We start from the raw sequence: 17,101 nt of genomic DNA, 5'->3' as shown, positions 1-17,101 counted from the left end.
AAGGCTGTCTCCCTCGGGGATTTCCTTGAGATCCTCTGGTGGGGTGGGCTCTGAGGCAGCTGTGTACGCCAGGTTGCCAACATCTGGATGGCAGCTGCCAAATTGTTACCCAGCTGTTTTCCCAAACCTGCAGGACTTTCCTGGGCCTCTGTCAGCAGATCCAGATGCCCCAGCCATTGCCAGATGTTGGCACCTCCGTGCCCCAGGTGAAGCCTGGGCACCCTCCCCCGCACAGGTACACGGTGGGAAGACCAGACAAACTGCCCCCCGCCCTCTGGTCCCACCACTCAGGCCAGAGAACTGCCTGGAAAAGAAGCCCAGGGTTCGTACACTGGCCCGGAAGGCTTCTAATCACCGTTGCAGGGTCCCAGGGTGTCCTGTAGAAGAGGCAAACTGAGAGGAAGGCAGCACCGGGTACCTTCTAATGCGCCTGCCAGTCGCCTGCGTGTTCATCATTCATCCCCTCATTCATTTGTTTAGGACTAGTCCTGTGAGAGATCTGGGAGGAAAAGATGACCAGCCCCTTCCCGTGGAGTGTACTCCTCAGCCCAGAGGGTTGGGGGGGCACCAGTTGTGAGAAGTGTGTCAAAGTGGGCTTGGTCAGGGAACCCACAGGTGTGAGGGTTTCCTTTTGTATTGAATAGGGTAGGATGAAGGGTCACTGGTGACCCAGTGTCTCATGCGTACTTGCTTTCAAAGTTGCTCCTTGGGATGGGGAAGGTATGAGTGCCCCTCCTGCAGATCCCCTTGCATTCCCCGCAGACCAGAGGATTCCGGGTTTCCCCGGGTGGGCATCTGCCGGGTGTGCCTGTGGAGAGGTGGGGGACATCTCTGCAAGGATGCGGGTCCTTCCCTCCAGCAGGCCCAGACGCTCCCCCCAGGTCTGACCAGCGTGCCCCCCGGCCCTGGGTGCAGCATCAGCCCCATGTCTGTGTGTCTTTCAGCTTCCCTACAGGCAGAGTGAGGAGAGCCTGTGCCCCAGAAGCAGGATGAGAAGATGGCAGACTTCCTGTTACCTCGGGGCACCAGCAGCTTCCGCAGGTTCACCCGGGAGTCTCTGGCGGCCATCGAGAAGCGCATGGCGGAGAAGCAGGCCCGGAGCTCCGCCGCCTCGCAGGAGAGCCGCGACGGGCCGCCCGAGGAGGAGGCTCCCCGGCCCCAGCTGGACCTGCAGGCCTCCAAAAAGCTGCCGGATCTCTACGGCAACCCACCCCGAGAACTCATCGGGGAGCCCCTGGAGGACCTGGACCCCTTCTATAGCACTCAAAAGGTGACTGCCACCCACCCCCACCCCACCTCCCCGCAGCGTCTCAGTCGACCAGGCAGACAGGGAGAGGGTCTCGCCTGCATACGGGGCTCTTTTTGGGGCTGGCTCCTTTGGGCCTCGGGGAAGTAAGTCATTAGTAATCTATATTCCAATCGCCTTAACTTTGGAGTTCCAGAAAAAAAGCCCAGAATTATGCAGCCTGAGATGGTTCGGTACTATGAAGGAAAGAGCAGGCAACCACTTTGGAAATCTTGCCTCCTGGTGGACTATCTACTCAGGGACTAGTCCGGGGTCAGATTTCCAGCCCTGGAGGACTCCTGATCCCGTGGTGTGTGTGCCAGTCGGAGTCAGGCCCTGAGTCCTGTCCTGAGTTGAGTTTGGGCCTCAGAGCACAGCATGGGATCCCTCCCCCAACCAGGGACAGCATGTAGCCCCTGCCGCCCCGCCCCAGAGAATTTGCCGGGCATTGGCTGTGCCAGCACGGCTCGGGCTGGGGGCCACAGCAGCAGCATCTGGGCCTTCTGGGCTGGTGATGGGACTGTGACGGCTCATGGGAAATCTGAGAGGAGTGGGAAGCCGGCGGCTCTGCCATTGTCCCTTCAGAGTGTAGGGAGAGGAAGGGACTTTGGTCCACTGTTAGTGTGTCTTGGTCACTCAGTCATGTCCAACCCCGTGGACTGTAGCCCGCCAGGCTCCTCCGTTCATGGAATCCTCCAGGCAAGAATACTGGAGTGGATTGCCTGCCATTCCCTTCTCCAGGGGATCTTCCCGACCCAGGGATTAAACCTGGGTTTCCCATGTTGCAGGCAGATTCTTTACCATCAGAGCCAGCAGGGAAGCCCTTTGTCCATGTGGATGGGGTAACTCAAGCTTCCTCCAGCATGAGTTTCTACCCAGGAGATAAATTCCCCCATCTGGGGCCCCTGCCCTGGCCTCACCTCTCAAGACCGTGCGCCCAGGCCTGTAGCGGGCCAGACCACGGACACCCAGGGCTCCTGCAGAGGTGCCCACACTTTGGGCTACATGGCCAGGGGAAGGTGGGTTTCAATTTGGTGGAGGCCTCTCCCCAGAAGGCTGGGTGCCGAGGAAGATGGGTCCTGCGCACGTCACTGCAGTCAGTCCCCGGGCTGAGGAAGCAGTGGGGGCAGACAGGTTGGTGTTCCCAGGCCAAGCGTCAGCACCTCGTGTTTGTGAGTGTCGTGTGTCAGTGTTACCAGGAGTCTGAGCGGGGTATCACTGTGCACTGAGACTGCATTCAGGAGACCAGGGGTCTGAGAGTGGGAGTGATGCACAGCTATCTCCCTGTGTGCACACACGCGTGCATGGGTGGCGGTAAAGCCCACCCAGGCTATGTGCACATGTGGAAGAAGAGACTTTGAATTTGGTCTCACTCCCCACCCCCCAGTTCAGGTGACTCAAGCTGGGTGAAGGTGAGGGCTGTGGCCATATTGGGATTAGTCAGGTGGGAGGGCCTAGATCCTGGTTGGTCAGAGCTGGAATTAGGGCTGGGGTTAAGGCCACAGCTGGGACAAGCCATGGTTTGAGTGGTGCATCCAAGTAGTGATGGAGTTGGAGTTCACAGCCTGGAGTCATGGCAGAGGGACCCAACTGAGAGTGGGCCAGAGCTGAGCTGGGCTTTGGGAGATGGTGGCAGCTGAGCCTGGGGGCAGTCAGGAACACTCTCCTGTCCCTGTGACCGGGGATACTTGAGCAGTGGCCCCAGGTAGGATTCTGGTCTCTAACCTCCTGCCTTCCCTTGCTGATGCCTGGTCACACTGCCTGCAACCCCATGGGGTGACGCAGGTAACACAGCAGAACTTTCAGTCCCGATCTTTCTGGACAACTTGTCTCCCTAGCCCAGATTAAATAGAACCTTATCTCACCAGCTCAACCCTGCGAGAAGCCCAGCCCCAGGCCTTGCCACCTCAGCAGTGCCTGCTGTAGCCGGCGGGGATGGGCCGCTGTCCTCAAAGACGGCATTGGGCCCAGATGCCCACTCCATGTGCTATGGTGCAGCCTCCAGCACCCGTTGTCCACTCCCATGCCTCATTGTGCTGTGTAGATAGAATCTTCCGGAAACGTGAAGTTTACCCTGGGCAACACATGACCCTGGTGAGGAAGACTCCAGGTCATGGCCTTTGGTGTCAGCTGGAGATGCCATCTGCCTGCACTCCAGGAGACAGGGTCCCAGGGAAAGATTCTGTCTCCTGGGCTGAGTCCTATATTTTTCTTATCCCTCTTTGGTTGTCCCTGCTGACCCAGCTCCCTCATCGCACGCTCAGTCTTCAGTGGGCCCAGTGGGGAAGCACAGAGGAGTCAGAGGGAGAGGGGAACCAGGGGGCATCAGCTGGGTCCTGGCCTCTGCTATGATGACAGCTCAGCTAGGATCATGAAAGGCCCCTTCTCATTGAAACGAAACTAAATCTACCCAACCTGACAATCCCCTGAACTTGATCTTGTCCCAGCCCAGCCATAGGTATGAGGATCCACTTACCGTCCAGCTGCTGGTACCCCCACCCCTCTGTCAGGCCCTCTCCTCTTCCTCTCACCCTACCCCTCTGCCAGACTTCTAGGCCTCTGAGCCCACAACTGCCCCCCAAGAGCTCCTCTCCATAAGGACCTAGGTTTGCCACCCTACCTAAAGTGGCTCTCTGTCCACAGACCTTCATCGTCCTGAACAAAGGCAAGACCATCTTCCGGTTCAGTGCCACCAACGCCTTGTATGTCCTCAGCCCCTTCCACCCCATCCGGAGAGCGGCTGTGAAGATCTTGGTTCATTCATATCCTTTGCAATCCATCCCTGCTGTGTGGGCCCCACCCGGGGAAGGAGGTTGGACAGGGCGTTTAGGACTGAGGGCAATGTTGATTCCTGGTCAGTCCTCACCTGGGAGCCGGTTGGACATCAGTCTCTCAGACCCCACCCTAGACCTACCAATTCAGCATCTGCATTTTAACAAGATCCTGGAGGATAGTGGACACATGAAGGCTTGGGAGATTTGGCTGATTCTTCAGGAGAGAAGCGTCCTAGAAGCTGAGCTATCAAGGAAACCAGAAGAAATGAGGCCGGTCAGTGTCCCCTGATTCTGGTCTTGGCTCCCCATATCCCCTCGCATTGCACCCCACCCCACCCTGCCACGCCCTGCACCTCCCCACCCACTGGCAGGGACCTCCGGCAGGTCACCAGGGCTCAACCAAGGAGAAACTGCTTCCCAATCAGGAGGCCTCTGGTTTAGTCACACGTGGGCCTCTTTCGAGGGAGGCAACACTTGCTTTTTGATTAGGTGTTGACAAAACGTTTGCAGTTTCAGAGCATCTCAAAGAACTCTGGTTAGCGTTAAATTATGTAAACCACAGCCTGAAAAAGCTTCAGGCTGTGGAGGAGACCGATGGGTGGGCTGTGGTGTGATGAGGGATGGGTAGTGGCCTTTGAGTCCTAGAAGGGTCCCATTCAGACCGAGCATGGAACAGGGAAATGGCTGTTCTTTGGGCTTCAAAAAAGGGATCCCACACGCAGAGCCTCTTGGGGAGGGCGGGTGTCTGGTTATGTAGTCAGAGGCACCTATGTTTCAGCATGAGGGCCGGGGCAACTTTGCTTTAGCTGCAGCTGGCTTGGCTGTTAATTGATCAATGCCGCTGGGCTCAGTAGTGTGATTAGTTGTGGGGTTGGCAGGTCGGGCCCAAGGGAGCTCCCCAAAGTCCCCTCTCCGTTCCCCTTCTGGATGGAAGGCCAAGGCCTCTGGGCAGGGCAGGAGGCTTGGGGAAAATGGCTGTCTAGTGGGGAACTGAGTCACCAAATGCTGACTAATTAGGGGGCCTTTCCTATCCAGGCAGGGATGAGAGGCGCTCCTTCCTGGCTCCGCAGTCTGCCCACCTGTGCCCCAACACTGATCCCAAAGCCAGGGACCACTCAGAGGGCCTTAGGGCCCGTTTGTTTTCTGCAGACAGATGCTCTCTGGCCCCCTCCAACTTTTCTCCTGGGGATCCTGAGACATGTACATCCAGGGAACACCACCCCCCCATTTAGGCGTGGCTGTGGCATCAGCACGGTAGTCTCCAGGGTGGGCAGACACTGTGGGGAGGGACTATATCCATGGGGCAGCCTACTACTCACAGCTGCATCCTACTTTGTGAGGCATGGGTGGTTCTAGATTTAATTTTGAGCTGTTCCCAAGCACCCTGGCGGTGCTACACACTTTGCCTGGCACTCTGGGGTGCTTATCAAACTGGATAAGTCCCTGTCCTTGCCCCCTTGGGAATTTTACAGCCCCTCACCCCCCAGCCCCCGCCCAAGAGTGATTAGACAACCACATGAGGAGTTGTCATTCCTGCCGGCGTGTGAGCATAGCCTGGTGAGAGCAGTGCGGGCTCACTGCAAGGGCGTGGCCTCTCTGCAGGCGCGCTCTGGCTCCCGCCTGGGGCTTCTCCTCCAGGTATCTAACCAACCAGCTCTCTCTAGCAGTCAGCTCAGCCCCTGGGGATGCACCTGCAGCCCCGGGGTCCCTGTAAGGCTGGGCCATGGGGCGGCTGAGGCCAGGGAGGCAGGTGGGCCAGGGGGACAGCAGGGACAATGCAGTCCCCAGCCTGGCCAGAGGGTCTGCCAAGTGCTGGCTCCAAGGCTGTGAGGAGCTGGCTCCGCCCAGCAGGGCCGGCCCAGAGGGCTCCGAGGGGGGCCTCGTCTCCCAGGGCAGCTGCCCCAGGGAAGTGGCTCAGCAGCTGGGAGGCCCCGCGCTGGGCTCTTAGTGGCTCCTTGATGCTCTGCTACCTGGGGATGGAAGCGCCCCTTAGCGGGCTCGGGAGGCACTGAGGGAGACGAGGGGCCTGGGTTGTGGGGTTGGGGAGCAGCCCTCCTGTGTCCTCAGGTCTTGCCCTCAAAGTGTGGTACACGATCAGCAGCAGCAGCATCAGAAGCATCTCACAGGAACTGCTGAATCTCGGGCCCAGAACCTGTGTTTTAGGAAAGTCTCCGTGATCTGTAGCTTCCCTGGTGGCTCACTGGCAAAGAATCTGCAGTGTAGAAGATGGGGGTTCAACCCCTGGGTCAGGAAGATCCCCTGGAGAAGGAAGTGGCAACTCACTTCCAGTGTTTTTGCTCGGGAAAGCCCATGGACGGAGGAGCCTGGCAGGCTACAGTCCATGGGGTTGCAAAGGGTCAGGCACAACAGCAATAAACAACTATGATTTGTGCACTCACTGCTCAAGGCAGTCACTTCTAAATGTCAGTCTGAGTGGCACCAGGGAAGTTTGTTAAAAATGAAGACACCTAGCCCCTTCCAGATCAGAACCACCAGTGTGAGGCCTCAAATCTACAAGCTCTTCATGCATTTTTCAATCAAGATAAAATTCACATACCATAAAATTTACCATTTAAAGTGTACAGTTCAGTACACTTTATATTCAGTACAGTATATTCATAAGTTTGTGCAGCCATTACCACTAGTTCCAAAACATTTTTATCACCAAAAAGGAGCCCCATGCCCATCAGCAGTCACCATGCATTTCTAAGGCATACAGATTTCAGGTCTTGAATTACAAAATTCCGCCCCCCCACCCTCTGTATAGATAGATAGATTTACAAAATTTCCCCCTCTCTCTCTGTGTATAGATAGATAGATACAGATATATGACTGTATATAGATAGGCTTCCCTGCTAGCTCAGCTGGTAAAGAATCTACCTGCAATGCCGAAGACCCTGGTTCTATTCCTGGGTTGGGAAGATACCCTAGAGAAGGGATAGGCTACCCACTCCAGTATTCTTGAGCTTCCCTGGTGACGCAGAGGGTTAAGAATCCGCCTGCAGTGCGGGACCTGGGTTCAGTCCTGGGTTGGGAAGATTCCCCTGGCGGAGGGCATGGTTACCCTCAAATCTACAAGCTCTTCATGCATTTTTCAATCAAGATAAAATCCACATACCATAAAATTCAATACTGGAGTGGGCTACCCACTCCAGTATTCTTGCTGGAGAATCCCCAAGAACAGAGGGTCCTGATGAGCTACAGTCCATGGGGTCGCAGAGTCAGACGTGACTGGGTGACGCAGCACAACACAGAATATACACATGTATACACACATGCGCCGGCGTCCCCGGTGGCTCTGCAGCAAAGAATCCACCTGCAGTGCGAGAGACACAGGAGACGTGGGATTGATCCCTGGGTTGGAAAAATCCCCTGGAGAGGGAAACGGCAACCCACTCCAGTGTTCTTGGCTGGAGACTCTCATGGACAGAAGAGCCTGGTGGGCCGCAGTCCATGGGGTCACAAAGAGTCAGACAAGACTGAAGTGACTGAGTGCACACACACACACTTTGTGTGGTAGAAAACATATAACATGAAATTGACCATCTTAACCATTCTTAAGTGTCCAGAGCAGTCATGCTGTGCCACAGATCTCTCGTAACTTTTTCATGTTGCAAAACTGAAGCAAATTGTCTGCTTACATTTCTACAGATATTCAAACATCTCAGCCCCCAATGTGCAAAGTTTTGTGCCAGGCCCTTTGGAAAGGGCACTAGGGACAAAGACTGACTTGAAAGGGGGCAGGAACACAGGCCCTGCTCTCCAGAAAGAAATTCCTCTCACTTGTGACAATCCAGGCATTCCCAGTGACAGGCTGGCAAGCGCACCATAACTCCGTTCAGCTTTGCTCTGGGCTCCACGCTCTCAGTGCGTCCCTGGGAAGTTGCCTAAAAAGTAAATATGGGCATGGAGAACTTTTTTTCCCGATGTATTTTTGTTATAATCCTGCAGAATGTGTTCCTGCAAGGATTAAATAAAAGAAACCAACAGAACTCCAAATTCCACTGCAGTCACATTCAGAGACGCCGCACGTTCATGGCGAGCAGCATTTTGCCTTCCTGGGTGCACAGGATCTGTTCACAAAATCCTCCCACGTTCTTCTAGATTCAAATGGGCAATCAAATCGTGTGTGTGTGTGTGTGTGTGTGTGTGTGTGTGGTGTGTTCATTTAATAGAACAAATATATGAAAATACGCCAACTGTTAATTCCCTTCTCATTGGGAGTTTTTTGACTCCTTAGCATCTGAAGACAGGCAGCCCCAGTTTTAGGCATTCCCCACAACCCAGGCTGGCAGTCCTTGCTGGCGTTTTAATTATGAGGCTGGGAGTGGGTGTTTAGGGACAATGACATGACAGGATTGAAGATGTTCGGCTCAGCTCAGCCCTGGAGAACTGGCCTCTGCCACTGCCCACGCATGAAACCAGCTCTGTCATTGGCCTGAAGCCGCCAGGCAGTGCCAACAGCTGTGCTCTGGCCAGGAGCGCACCTGACTTCTCCGGGATTGGCCGTGCCGTGGCTCCGTGGGAACTCAGGGATGCCTGGGCAGAGTCACGTGGACCAGAGTCTGTGTAGGAAAGGATCACACACACACCCCTCCCCGAATATGACTGAGAGCAATGGAAGGGCCGTCCTCAAGAACTGGAGAGCCAGGCAGGGTTTTGAGCAGTCAAGTGGCAGAGACTGGAGTCCAGGCAACTCACGCTAAGGCACTGCTGTGTCTGGAGAAGCCAAAATTCGTTGAGATGGTACCTTCCCTTCCCCCTGCAGCGCAGGCCGTGGCTGGCAGGGCTCAGAAGGCTTGTCTGCTCTGGCCCTTCCCGAGGTCTTGATATTAGACTGCAGTTCGCCTCTGTCTGTGTCCAGCCGAGTCCTCTGGTCCAAGGCAGCCTGTCCACACTGCTGCTCTCTGCCAAGCTGCCTTTTCTCCACTCTGATGAGAGCCGTGAGTGGCATGACCACAGTGGGGAGAGGCTTGGCTCCTCAGACAGGCACCTCTAGTCCTGAGCTTCCCCAGGAACAGCTGGACTGACTGTTTGCTGGAGGAACCCTAACCAGCCTCCAGAGCCTGTGTGAATGCCTCCTCCAGGAAGCCTCCCTGCTCAGCGTTGCCAGAGACAAGTCTGATTTCTCATAATCTCCTATCTCGGAGCAGTTCAATGGCTTGGAGGTCTCCCTGTCTCCCACACAGAGCCATGCCCATGTGCTCATGTGAGGTGGGTTCTTAAAAATGACAAAGAATTCAGTTCGTCTTCCTGGATGGCTGTCTGCGCACACTTTACAGAGCCCTTCACCCGGTGGTTTTCATCGCGCCGTGTAGGTGTCAGAGTCCAAGCGTGGGACAGCACTCCCGCTTGGCGGCTGAGGGCCTGAAACAGTGTGACTCCCACAGGCCCTTCAATCTGGAGGTGAGGGAAGGGGCCAGGGGGCTTTGCTGTCATCGTGTAGAGATGGTGAGGCAGCAGCAGATGGTGAGTTCAGAGTGGAGCCTGCATCAGGATGGCCAGGTCTCAGATCTGGGCTCTGCCGTTGACCAGGGTCGGACCCACAGTCATTTTCTGCGGCTGCTACAACAAATTACCAGAGACTTAGCAGCTTGAAACAATGCAGACTTGTCATCTTATGGTTCTAGAGGTCAGAAGTCCAAAAAAGATCTCACTGGGCTAAAAACAAGGTATCTGCAGGGCCACAGTTCTTTCTGGAGGTTCTCAGAGAGAATCCGTTTTCTAGGTTTTTCTGTTTTCCAGGGGCTGTGGAAAATCCTCAGCTCTGGCCCCCTTCCATTTCCAAAGTCAGCAACAGCTGGTGGAGTCTTTCTCACGAACATCATGCTGACGCCTGCCTCTTTCTCTTTTATAAGGACCCTGTGATGACATTGGGCCCACCCAGATAATCCAGGATAATCTCCCGATCCTTAATTTAATCACATCTGCAAAGTCCCCTTTGCCATCTACATGAGCGTTTATATCCAGCGATTAGGACTTGATTTTCTCTGCTGGGGGGCATTATTCTACCTACTAGAGTATCCTTCAAGGTAACCTCTTTTTGCCTCAGTCTCCTCATCTCTAGAATGGAGAAAAAGTTTCCACCTCCTGCATTCTTGGGAGAAGAGAAATAGTCAATGGATGCAGAGAGCAGAGCCTGGCGCCTAAGAAGGGCTCAATAAATACTTGCTGTTAGCATCATTACTTTCATATGTCAGGAATCATCTGATCCTCAGTAGACAGTTAAGCAATGGATCTTTGGGGATGAATAAAGGCTGGTTAAGGGGCTTGTTAATTCCCTGCCTAGTGAGGAAAGCCTTGGCAGGGAGCCGGGGTGTGAGGAATGTGTGTGTGTGTGTAGGGGAGAAGGGCTATTGAGATGATTATCTAACCTGCCCTTGAATGCTGGAGAAGGAGCTAGGCCCAGTGGTGAAGACCCTCCCCCAGGCAGAGGGAGGGACAGATACCAAGCTGAGGGAAGGACCCCAGTGTCTGGGGAGGCACCCCCTAGCTGGGGAGAAGTCAGGGCTCCCTGCAGCCCTGGCCTCTGAGCTGAGCTACCAGCTTTCCAGAAGTCGTATGACTTTCCAATAGTCATGTATGGATGTGAGAGTTGGGCTATAAATAAAGCTGAGCGCCAAAGAATTGATGCTTTTGGACTGTGATGTTGGAGAAGACTCTTGAGAGTCCCTTGGACTGCAAAGAGATCCAACCTGTCAATCCTAAAAGAATTCAGTCCAGAATATTTATTGGAAGGACTGATGCTGAAGTTGAAACTCTGATGCTTTGGGCACCTTATGCGAAGAACTGACTCCTTGGAAAAGATCCTGATGCTGGGAAAGATTGAAGGCAGGAAGAGAAGGTGATGACAGAGGATGAGATAGTTGGATGGCATCACCAACTTGATGGACCTGAGTTTGAGCAAGCTCCGGGAGTTGGTGATGCACAGGGAAGCCTGATGTGCTAGAGTCCATGGGGTCGCAAAGAGTCAGACATGACTGAGCAACTGAACTGAACTGAATCCTGGTTTGACTAGGGGTGAGGGTCCCCAAACCTGACCCCTGTCATCTCAGATGAGAAATTGGAGAATTCGCTATAAAAGTGGGGGCTGGATCTGACATGCTATTCCCTGATTCCCTGGATTCTCTCGAAGGAGCACTGGAGGTGTGGAAGACATCCCACCTCTCTCCCCAGCTGGACCAGCCCCCCTCCAGAAATCAAAACCCTAGCTCAGCCCCCTCTCCGGTCTGACTGCACTGGACTCCGCCTTGGGCCTGAGGTTGGGCAGGCCATGGGAAAGGGTGAAACTGTGATGGGAGGGAAAAGGCAGGCCCCGGAGTTCAATTACTGCAGCACCTGGGGCGTCCATGCGAATCGCCCCACGGGCCGATGCCAAGGCAAGATGGTGACCCTGGGAGCAGCTACAGGGGGCGGGAGGCCCAGTTTCCCCAGTCGGACTTGGGAGAAGATTCCGGAGGGCAGCAGAGTGTCCTTGTTCAGGGCTGGGACCCTCATGGGTGTCCCCGCCCACAGGAGGCCCAGCGTCTGACCTGTGCTCCTCCGCAGTTCTGGTAGAAGTGAGGGAGGCCGTGGCAGTCAGTCAGAGCTTTATCCAGTCTGAGGCAGCGTCTGGGGCCTGGAGCCAAGGAGTCAGGGATCAGACAAGGCCTGGAGCAGTTCAGTTCGAGGCCAAGGGCCCCAAAGATGCCCAAGACACAGTCGTGGCATTTAAAGAGCCGCCCTTGTGGTGGGAACAGAGGGACGCTGTCATTCAGGGAGGCAGCCATGCCTCCAGAGGGGTGCCTGGTGCCCTGGGGGTGCAACAAGCAAGGGGCAGACCGCCCTGAGGGGGAGCTCCTTGAAGGAGAGGAGCAGGGTACTAGGTGGAGCAGAGGCCAGGAGTGAAGAGCCTGTGTGTGCAAAAGAAGCAACGGCCAGAGAAGTGGTGTCCTGCTTCCCCCAGCTCATTGTGTCCTGACAGGGCATATACCTTTTGGCAGAAGTCCTGATTCAAAGGTCAGCCTGGGCCACTCCCGTAGAAGTGGAGGAGGGCACTCAGAGCCCTGCCATCGTGGCCTCCCTCTCCCCAGAACAATGGCCTCCGAGCAGCCGTTTACAAATGCCCGTCTCCCTCCAGTGTGGCCAAAGACACGGCTCCCATGCGGCCGTGGGTAAAAACCTCTGAGGTCTGGGAGGTTCCTTCCTTCCATCCATCCCTGTGGGATGGGCCCTACAAGGGACTCTGCTAATAGCTCAAACTCAAGGGTCTGGTCCCTGTCAGAGGCTGTGGAGCAGGGCAGGTGTCTGGCCCCAAAGGGGAGGGGTTGGCAAGGACTGGGCAGAGCCCCGGAGTGTCTCCTGGGAGCCCTCGTCTCGTCGACCTGGCAGCCTTGGCCTGGTGGTGTGGAGCCCAGGGGTGGGGCCCGCTGGTGGTGGCCCCCTGCAGGCGACTTTCCTTGACACTGCGCCACGCTCTTCAGCATGCTCATCATGTGTACCATCCTGACCAACTGCGTGTTCATGGCCCAGCACGACCCTCCACCCTGGACCAAATATGTCGAGTGAGTATCCCCAGGCCTCTCCAGCAGGCCCTGCCCCCTCTGCCTTTCCCATTCGAGACTCTGGGCCTCAAGGTCACCTGAGCAGAGGCCCAGGTCTCACCCACCTGGGGTGCCCTTGGCCCAGCCCTTCCCTCTCTTGCTGCTTCCAGTCCTGCCAAATTTGTGCTTTGATTTGTGGCCTCGGGAGAGGAAGCTCTCCTGAGGGTTGACAAAAGGAGGGCTTTCTCCCTGACCCACCCGAAGGTTTTGGAGAAGGCACAGAGACGATACTAACTAATAATTGAATGAACACTTAGTGCACACCAGGCACTGTCCTAGAACTGTATGCATCATGTCCCATAACCCGCACGGCAACCCCATAGGGCAGGCACAGCCACTGGGCCCATTTGACAGATGAGAGAGAACTGGAGAAGTAACCGATTCAAACTGTGCAGCTTGGGGCTGTGGGCACCACGAAAGGCCCCGGACTCTCCCTAGCTCAGTACCACATTCTGCTGCCTTTTTTCTCTAAGTCCTACTTTCTATAACCAGTTTTAGAAAGCTGCCTAGTTCTTCCTTCCCAAATGAAAGTACCTGACCTCTGGGCTCTAGGAGGACCCAACACTCCTGGTGTGTTTGACCCTCAACAAAAGGCTGGGGAAGCCTCTCTTCCCTAGGCGGCTTGCCTTGTTCATGCAGGACCCAGCAGCATCACTGATGTTGCGCTCTGCATCTAGCTGCTAAGACCCGGGGAGCAGCAGGGCTGTGACCCTTTCCTCATCTGGCCCTGTGGGCTGCAGTCCCAGCATCCGAGCATTTGGGATTGCTCAGCTGGCCCCAAGCACAGAGAATAGCCCTTTTCTAGTCTCAGGTGTTAGAACATCAACCCCCTTTCAAAGCCCAAGGTAGACACCTGTACCCACCTACCTGTAGGTGGTTGACGATAGACCACGCTATCCACTCAGAAGCCACAAAGAAAAGTGCAGGGCCGTGACTCTGAGTGTCCTGACAGTCCTACAGTGGCCCCAGGGCTGAAGGGAGGAGATAGGTGGAGGGTCTTCTTACATCAAGACAACCGAGAGATAGAAGATAGAGAGTTCGCATGGGAACGTGCGAGCCCTGTGCACGATGCTGAGTAAACAGGATGATGCATTAGCCGACCAGGTTTTTGGAACAAAGCTCCAGCTCCCAACTTCAACTCTGCCGTGGGGGCTTTGCAGAGAGCCTGGTGTGAGGGCCCTCGCGAGGGGGAAAGATGCATAGGGCTCATGCCAACCTGGCCTGCAGGCTTCACCCTCCCGCTGATCTCTCCTCCCCAGGTACACCTTCACTGCCATCTACACCTTCGAGTCTCTGGTCAAGATTCTGGCTCGAGGCTTCTGCCTGCATGCGTTCACCTTCCTTCGGGACCCGTGGAACTGGCTGGACTTCAGTGTGATCATCATGGCGTAAGTACCTTGTCGCTGCGCTGTTCTGGGAGAGGCCACACTGAGGGGCGTGGGCACCACTCCTGGCCCCAGGCTGAGGCCACGTCAGCTCTGCAGGTGGCTATAGAGCAACCCACTTTCCTGCTGGGAGGTGGGAGATGGCATGGAGGCCCTTGACTCATCCTGGTGGGGAGAGACGGGTTCAGTGTAGCTCAGGCTTCCTTAGGGGTCAGGGCCACTGGCTCATCTGTGGCTCCATGGCAGCCTTGTGCTCAAAGTGGGGCTTCATTAAGATTCTGGTTTCGCACCCTCTGCACTTTCCATCAAGGGAAACCAGTGTTACAACCTGACATCTCTAGGCCACTATGAAAAGTGACCTGGATTCCAAGGTGACTTAAACTGCAGGAGAGAGAGCAAAGGAGCCCAGAGAAGTGGCCAAACATCCCCAGGAGCTCCTGCCAGGCACCCTGGCGTGGCTTCAATCTCCACTCACAGACCCCACGTCTGGCACATTGCGAGACTCCTAGTCACCAACATGATCCACTGGGTCCTCACACCAGCCAGAGAGGTAGACGGGATTGGGGTTCCTTATCTCCATTTTACAGATGAGCAGACTGAATCCAGGGTCTCAGTGAGCAGAAATGACCCTAGGCCTGCTGCTCCACCGGTTGAAGCCCCACTTCCTTGCCTGGGAGGAGATCCCTTGCTGAGGGGTTGGGTTGAGGCATGCCACTCTGGATATCTCAGACAACGGATGCTGGGTTCTGGCGGGATTGAGGGGTCAGGGCAGGCCTCTCATGCAGGACTTGTGGTCAGGGGCTTAGCCGTCAAACCCTTTCTGAAAGACTGATGTGTGTGGAGAGCCCAGTGTGCTGCAGGGCTGGACCCTACACCTTGGCCACAGCAGGGCCGGTGCGGGTTATACTCCCTGCCCCTTCAGAGCCTCGCTTTCCCCACTGGTGAAGGGGTGGTGTTGAGCTGGGTGGTATCTGAGGTGCAGTTCCGCTGCTGCTTTCTAGGTTTCTCAGATTGACTAAATCCGCCTGTTCATGACGAAGTCTCTATTGGCCCTTGGCTGTGAGCGGCTCTGAGCTCAGCCGTACGGTGGCGGACAGAGGGAAAGAGAGAAGCTGGACCTTGATGATGGGTCGCTCTCTGTCTGCCGGTCAGAACAGGCAGCAGAGCCCCCGTTTCTAGGCACACTGCTGGTCAGCTGACCCCAGCCCACCCTTTTACAGGTGGGGAAACCGAGGCTCGGAGAGGGGCTACCACTCGCCCGGGGTCCAGTGTCGATTTAGGCCTGGACAGAGCTGAGCTAACAAGGGCAAGAGCCCTGGGCTGTGGGAGACAGACTTCACCCTACAGGCTGAGAAAAGAGTCGAGTGTGATGAGAGCTGATGGGGGTTAAAAGCAGGGCGGGGCGCACGCTGCTTTGCCATCAAGGAGGTGGCCCTGGTTGCTCTGTGGGTGGGACTCTGGGGAAGAGTAAGCGCAGAGGCTGTTTTGGTAACCAGGAGAGAGAGGATGGTGGCTGGGACCAGGGTCCCAGTGGAGAAGGTGTGAGATATGGTCAGATTCTGGGGGTATTTGAAAGTAAGGCTGACAGGAGACCTCGAGGCAGCTTTTGGCGTGAGCGGCTGGGTGGCTGGTGTGACCACGTGTCGGCCTGGAGAACGGAGGGAGGAGAAGACTCGAATATCCGGTCTGGAATATCTTAAGTATGAAAGCATCCAGGGTGAGACACCGAATCAGCAACTGGATCTTCCAGCCTGGAGTTCAGGAACGAGGTCTACTCGGAGGTATAAATTTAGAAGCCATCGGGATACGGATGGTATTTAAAGCCAGGAGACCGGATGAGATCATCTGGGAGAGTCGCCAGGGAAGGGAAGCTGCCTGGGGACTGTACCCTGGGACGCTCCGACATCGTGGAGTCAGGAAGAAGGAGGATGGAGCAGAGAGACTGGCGGGAACCCCCGGGGAGAGAGCAGTGTCCTGAAAGCCAACGAGGGGACGCGACTCGAAGGAGGCTCGTGAGGCCCGAGATGCACTGTTGGAGTCCACAGCATAAAAGTGGCGGATGCCCTTGACCTTGACAAGACGGGGGACACACACTTGATCACAGAGGGCTCGGGGGAGGGTGGGAGGAGAGTGGAGGAGGGCAGGTGTACCCATCTGGTCTGTGGGGTTTGCTGTAAAAGAGGACCCAAGGTAAGATGGTGATCAGAGGGGCGGATGGGTGAAGGGAGGACCCCTAAAGAAGGGAGCATCTGTGCAGGTTGATGGGAACGATCCAGGGGAGAGGGCAAGTTGGTGATGGTGGAAAAGGGCCGACTGCAGGAGCAAGGCCCTTGAGCTGGCCCCGAGGGGTCGGGAACCCAGGATCTGGGAGGAGTGTTGGCCCTAAGAGCAGGGAAGACAGAATTCCCAGTGGCAGTGGGGGTGGATTGATAGAACCGATGATGAGAGAAGGGATTTCTCTTCTGATTGCTTCTGCTTTCTCTGTGGCAAGAAGCAGGGTCATCAACTGAGAGCCCAGAGCTGGGAGGTGCGTCCAAGGTGTGAGGAGGGAGGTAGTGTGCTCTGTGTCTGAGCCAGGACTGATGAGAGTGGGGTAGGATCGCTAGGCCCCAGCTCTCAGGTGCCCAGCGGGAGGTGGGCGGTGATCCACAGACCCCTGAGGGCCTGAAGTCACAGGAGGAGGATACAGCGTCTGCCTAAGCCTCCCCTACCTTCCTGTCCTGGAGCCTGAGCAGAGAACTGGGTTATTGCAACAACATGCCCAGAACCCTGGGCCCCTTGTCATGTCAGGAGCCAAGTTTTAACTTGGCTTCAGCCCGTGACTGGGCAGTGCTCTGAGTCCTCTCCATCTAGCTTCTAGGAAGTCCTCCTGTCCTGTCTCGTGAGAGAATCCCAGTCAGCCCCCCACGGAATCCCAAGGGAAACTACTCCCTTCATTCAGAATCGCAGAGCAGGAGGGCCTTGCTCACCAAGGCCTCCTGTCCTCATTCTATACTGACCCTGGGCTGAAAAAGCAGAGCGAAACCTCCAAGGCCACCAGACTGCTTCCACGTTTCTGAGTGTCTCACAAGAAAT

At 55.8% G+C, this 17,101-nt stretch overlaps 1 protein-coding gene across 4 annotated transcripts in view; it reads left to right on the top strand.

Moving 5' to 3' along the window:
• The window catches only part of SCN5A (sodium voltage-gated channel alpha subunit 5), a 101,206-nt gene that overhangs the window by 15,788 nt on the left and 68,317 nt on the right, over window positions 1-17,101 (top strand). For all 4 annotated transcript variants that reach the window (XM_070455436.1, XM_070455433.1, XM_070455435.1 and 1 more), the window contains exons 2-5: window positions 945-1,270; window positions 3,929-4,047; window positions 12,513-12,602; window positions 13,901-14,029. In XM_070455436.1, coding sequence (XP_070311537.1) covers window positions 998-1,270; window positions 3,929-4,047; window positions 12,513-12,602; window positions 13,901-14,029 — 611 coding nt within the window. In that variant the 5' untranslated portion in view covers window positions 945-997. The remainder of the gene's footprint in view (window positions 1-944; window positions 1,271-3,928; window positions 4,048-12,512; window positions 12,603-13,900; window positions 14,030-17,101) is intronic.

This window comes from Odocoileus virginianus, chromosome 26 (assembly GCF_023699985.2).
Source record: "Odocoileus virginianus isolate 20LAN1187 ecotype Illinois chromosome 26, Ovbor_1.2, whole genome shotgun sequence".
NCBI lineage: Eukaryota > Metazoa > Chordata > Mammalia > Artiodactyla > Cervidae > Odocoileus > Odocoileus virginianus.
The sequence above is the reverse complement of the archived record's forward strand: the minus strand, read 5'-3'. Positions and strand labels throughout refer to the sequence as shown.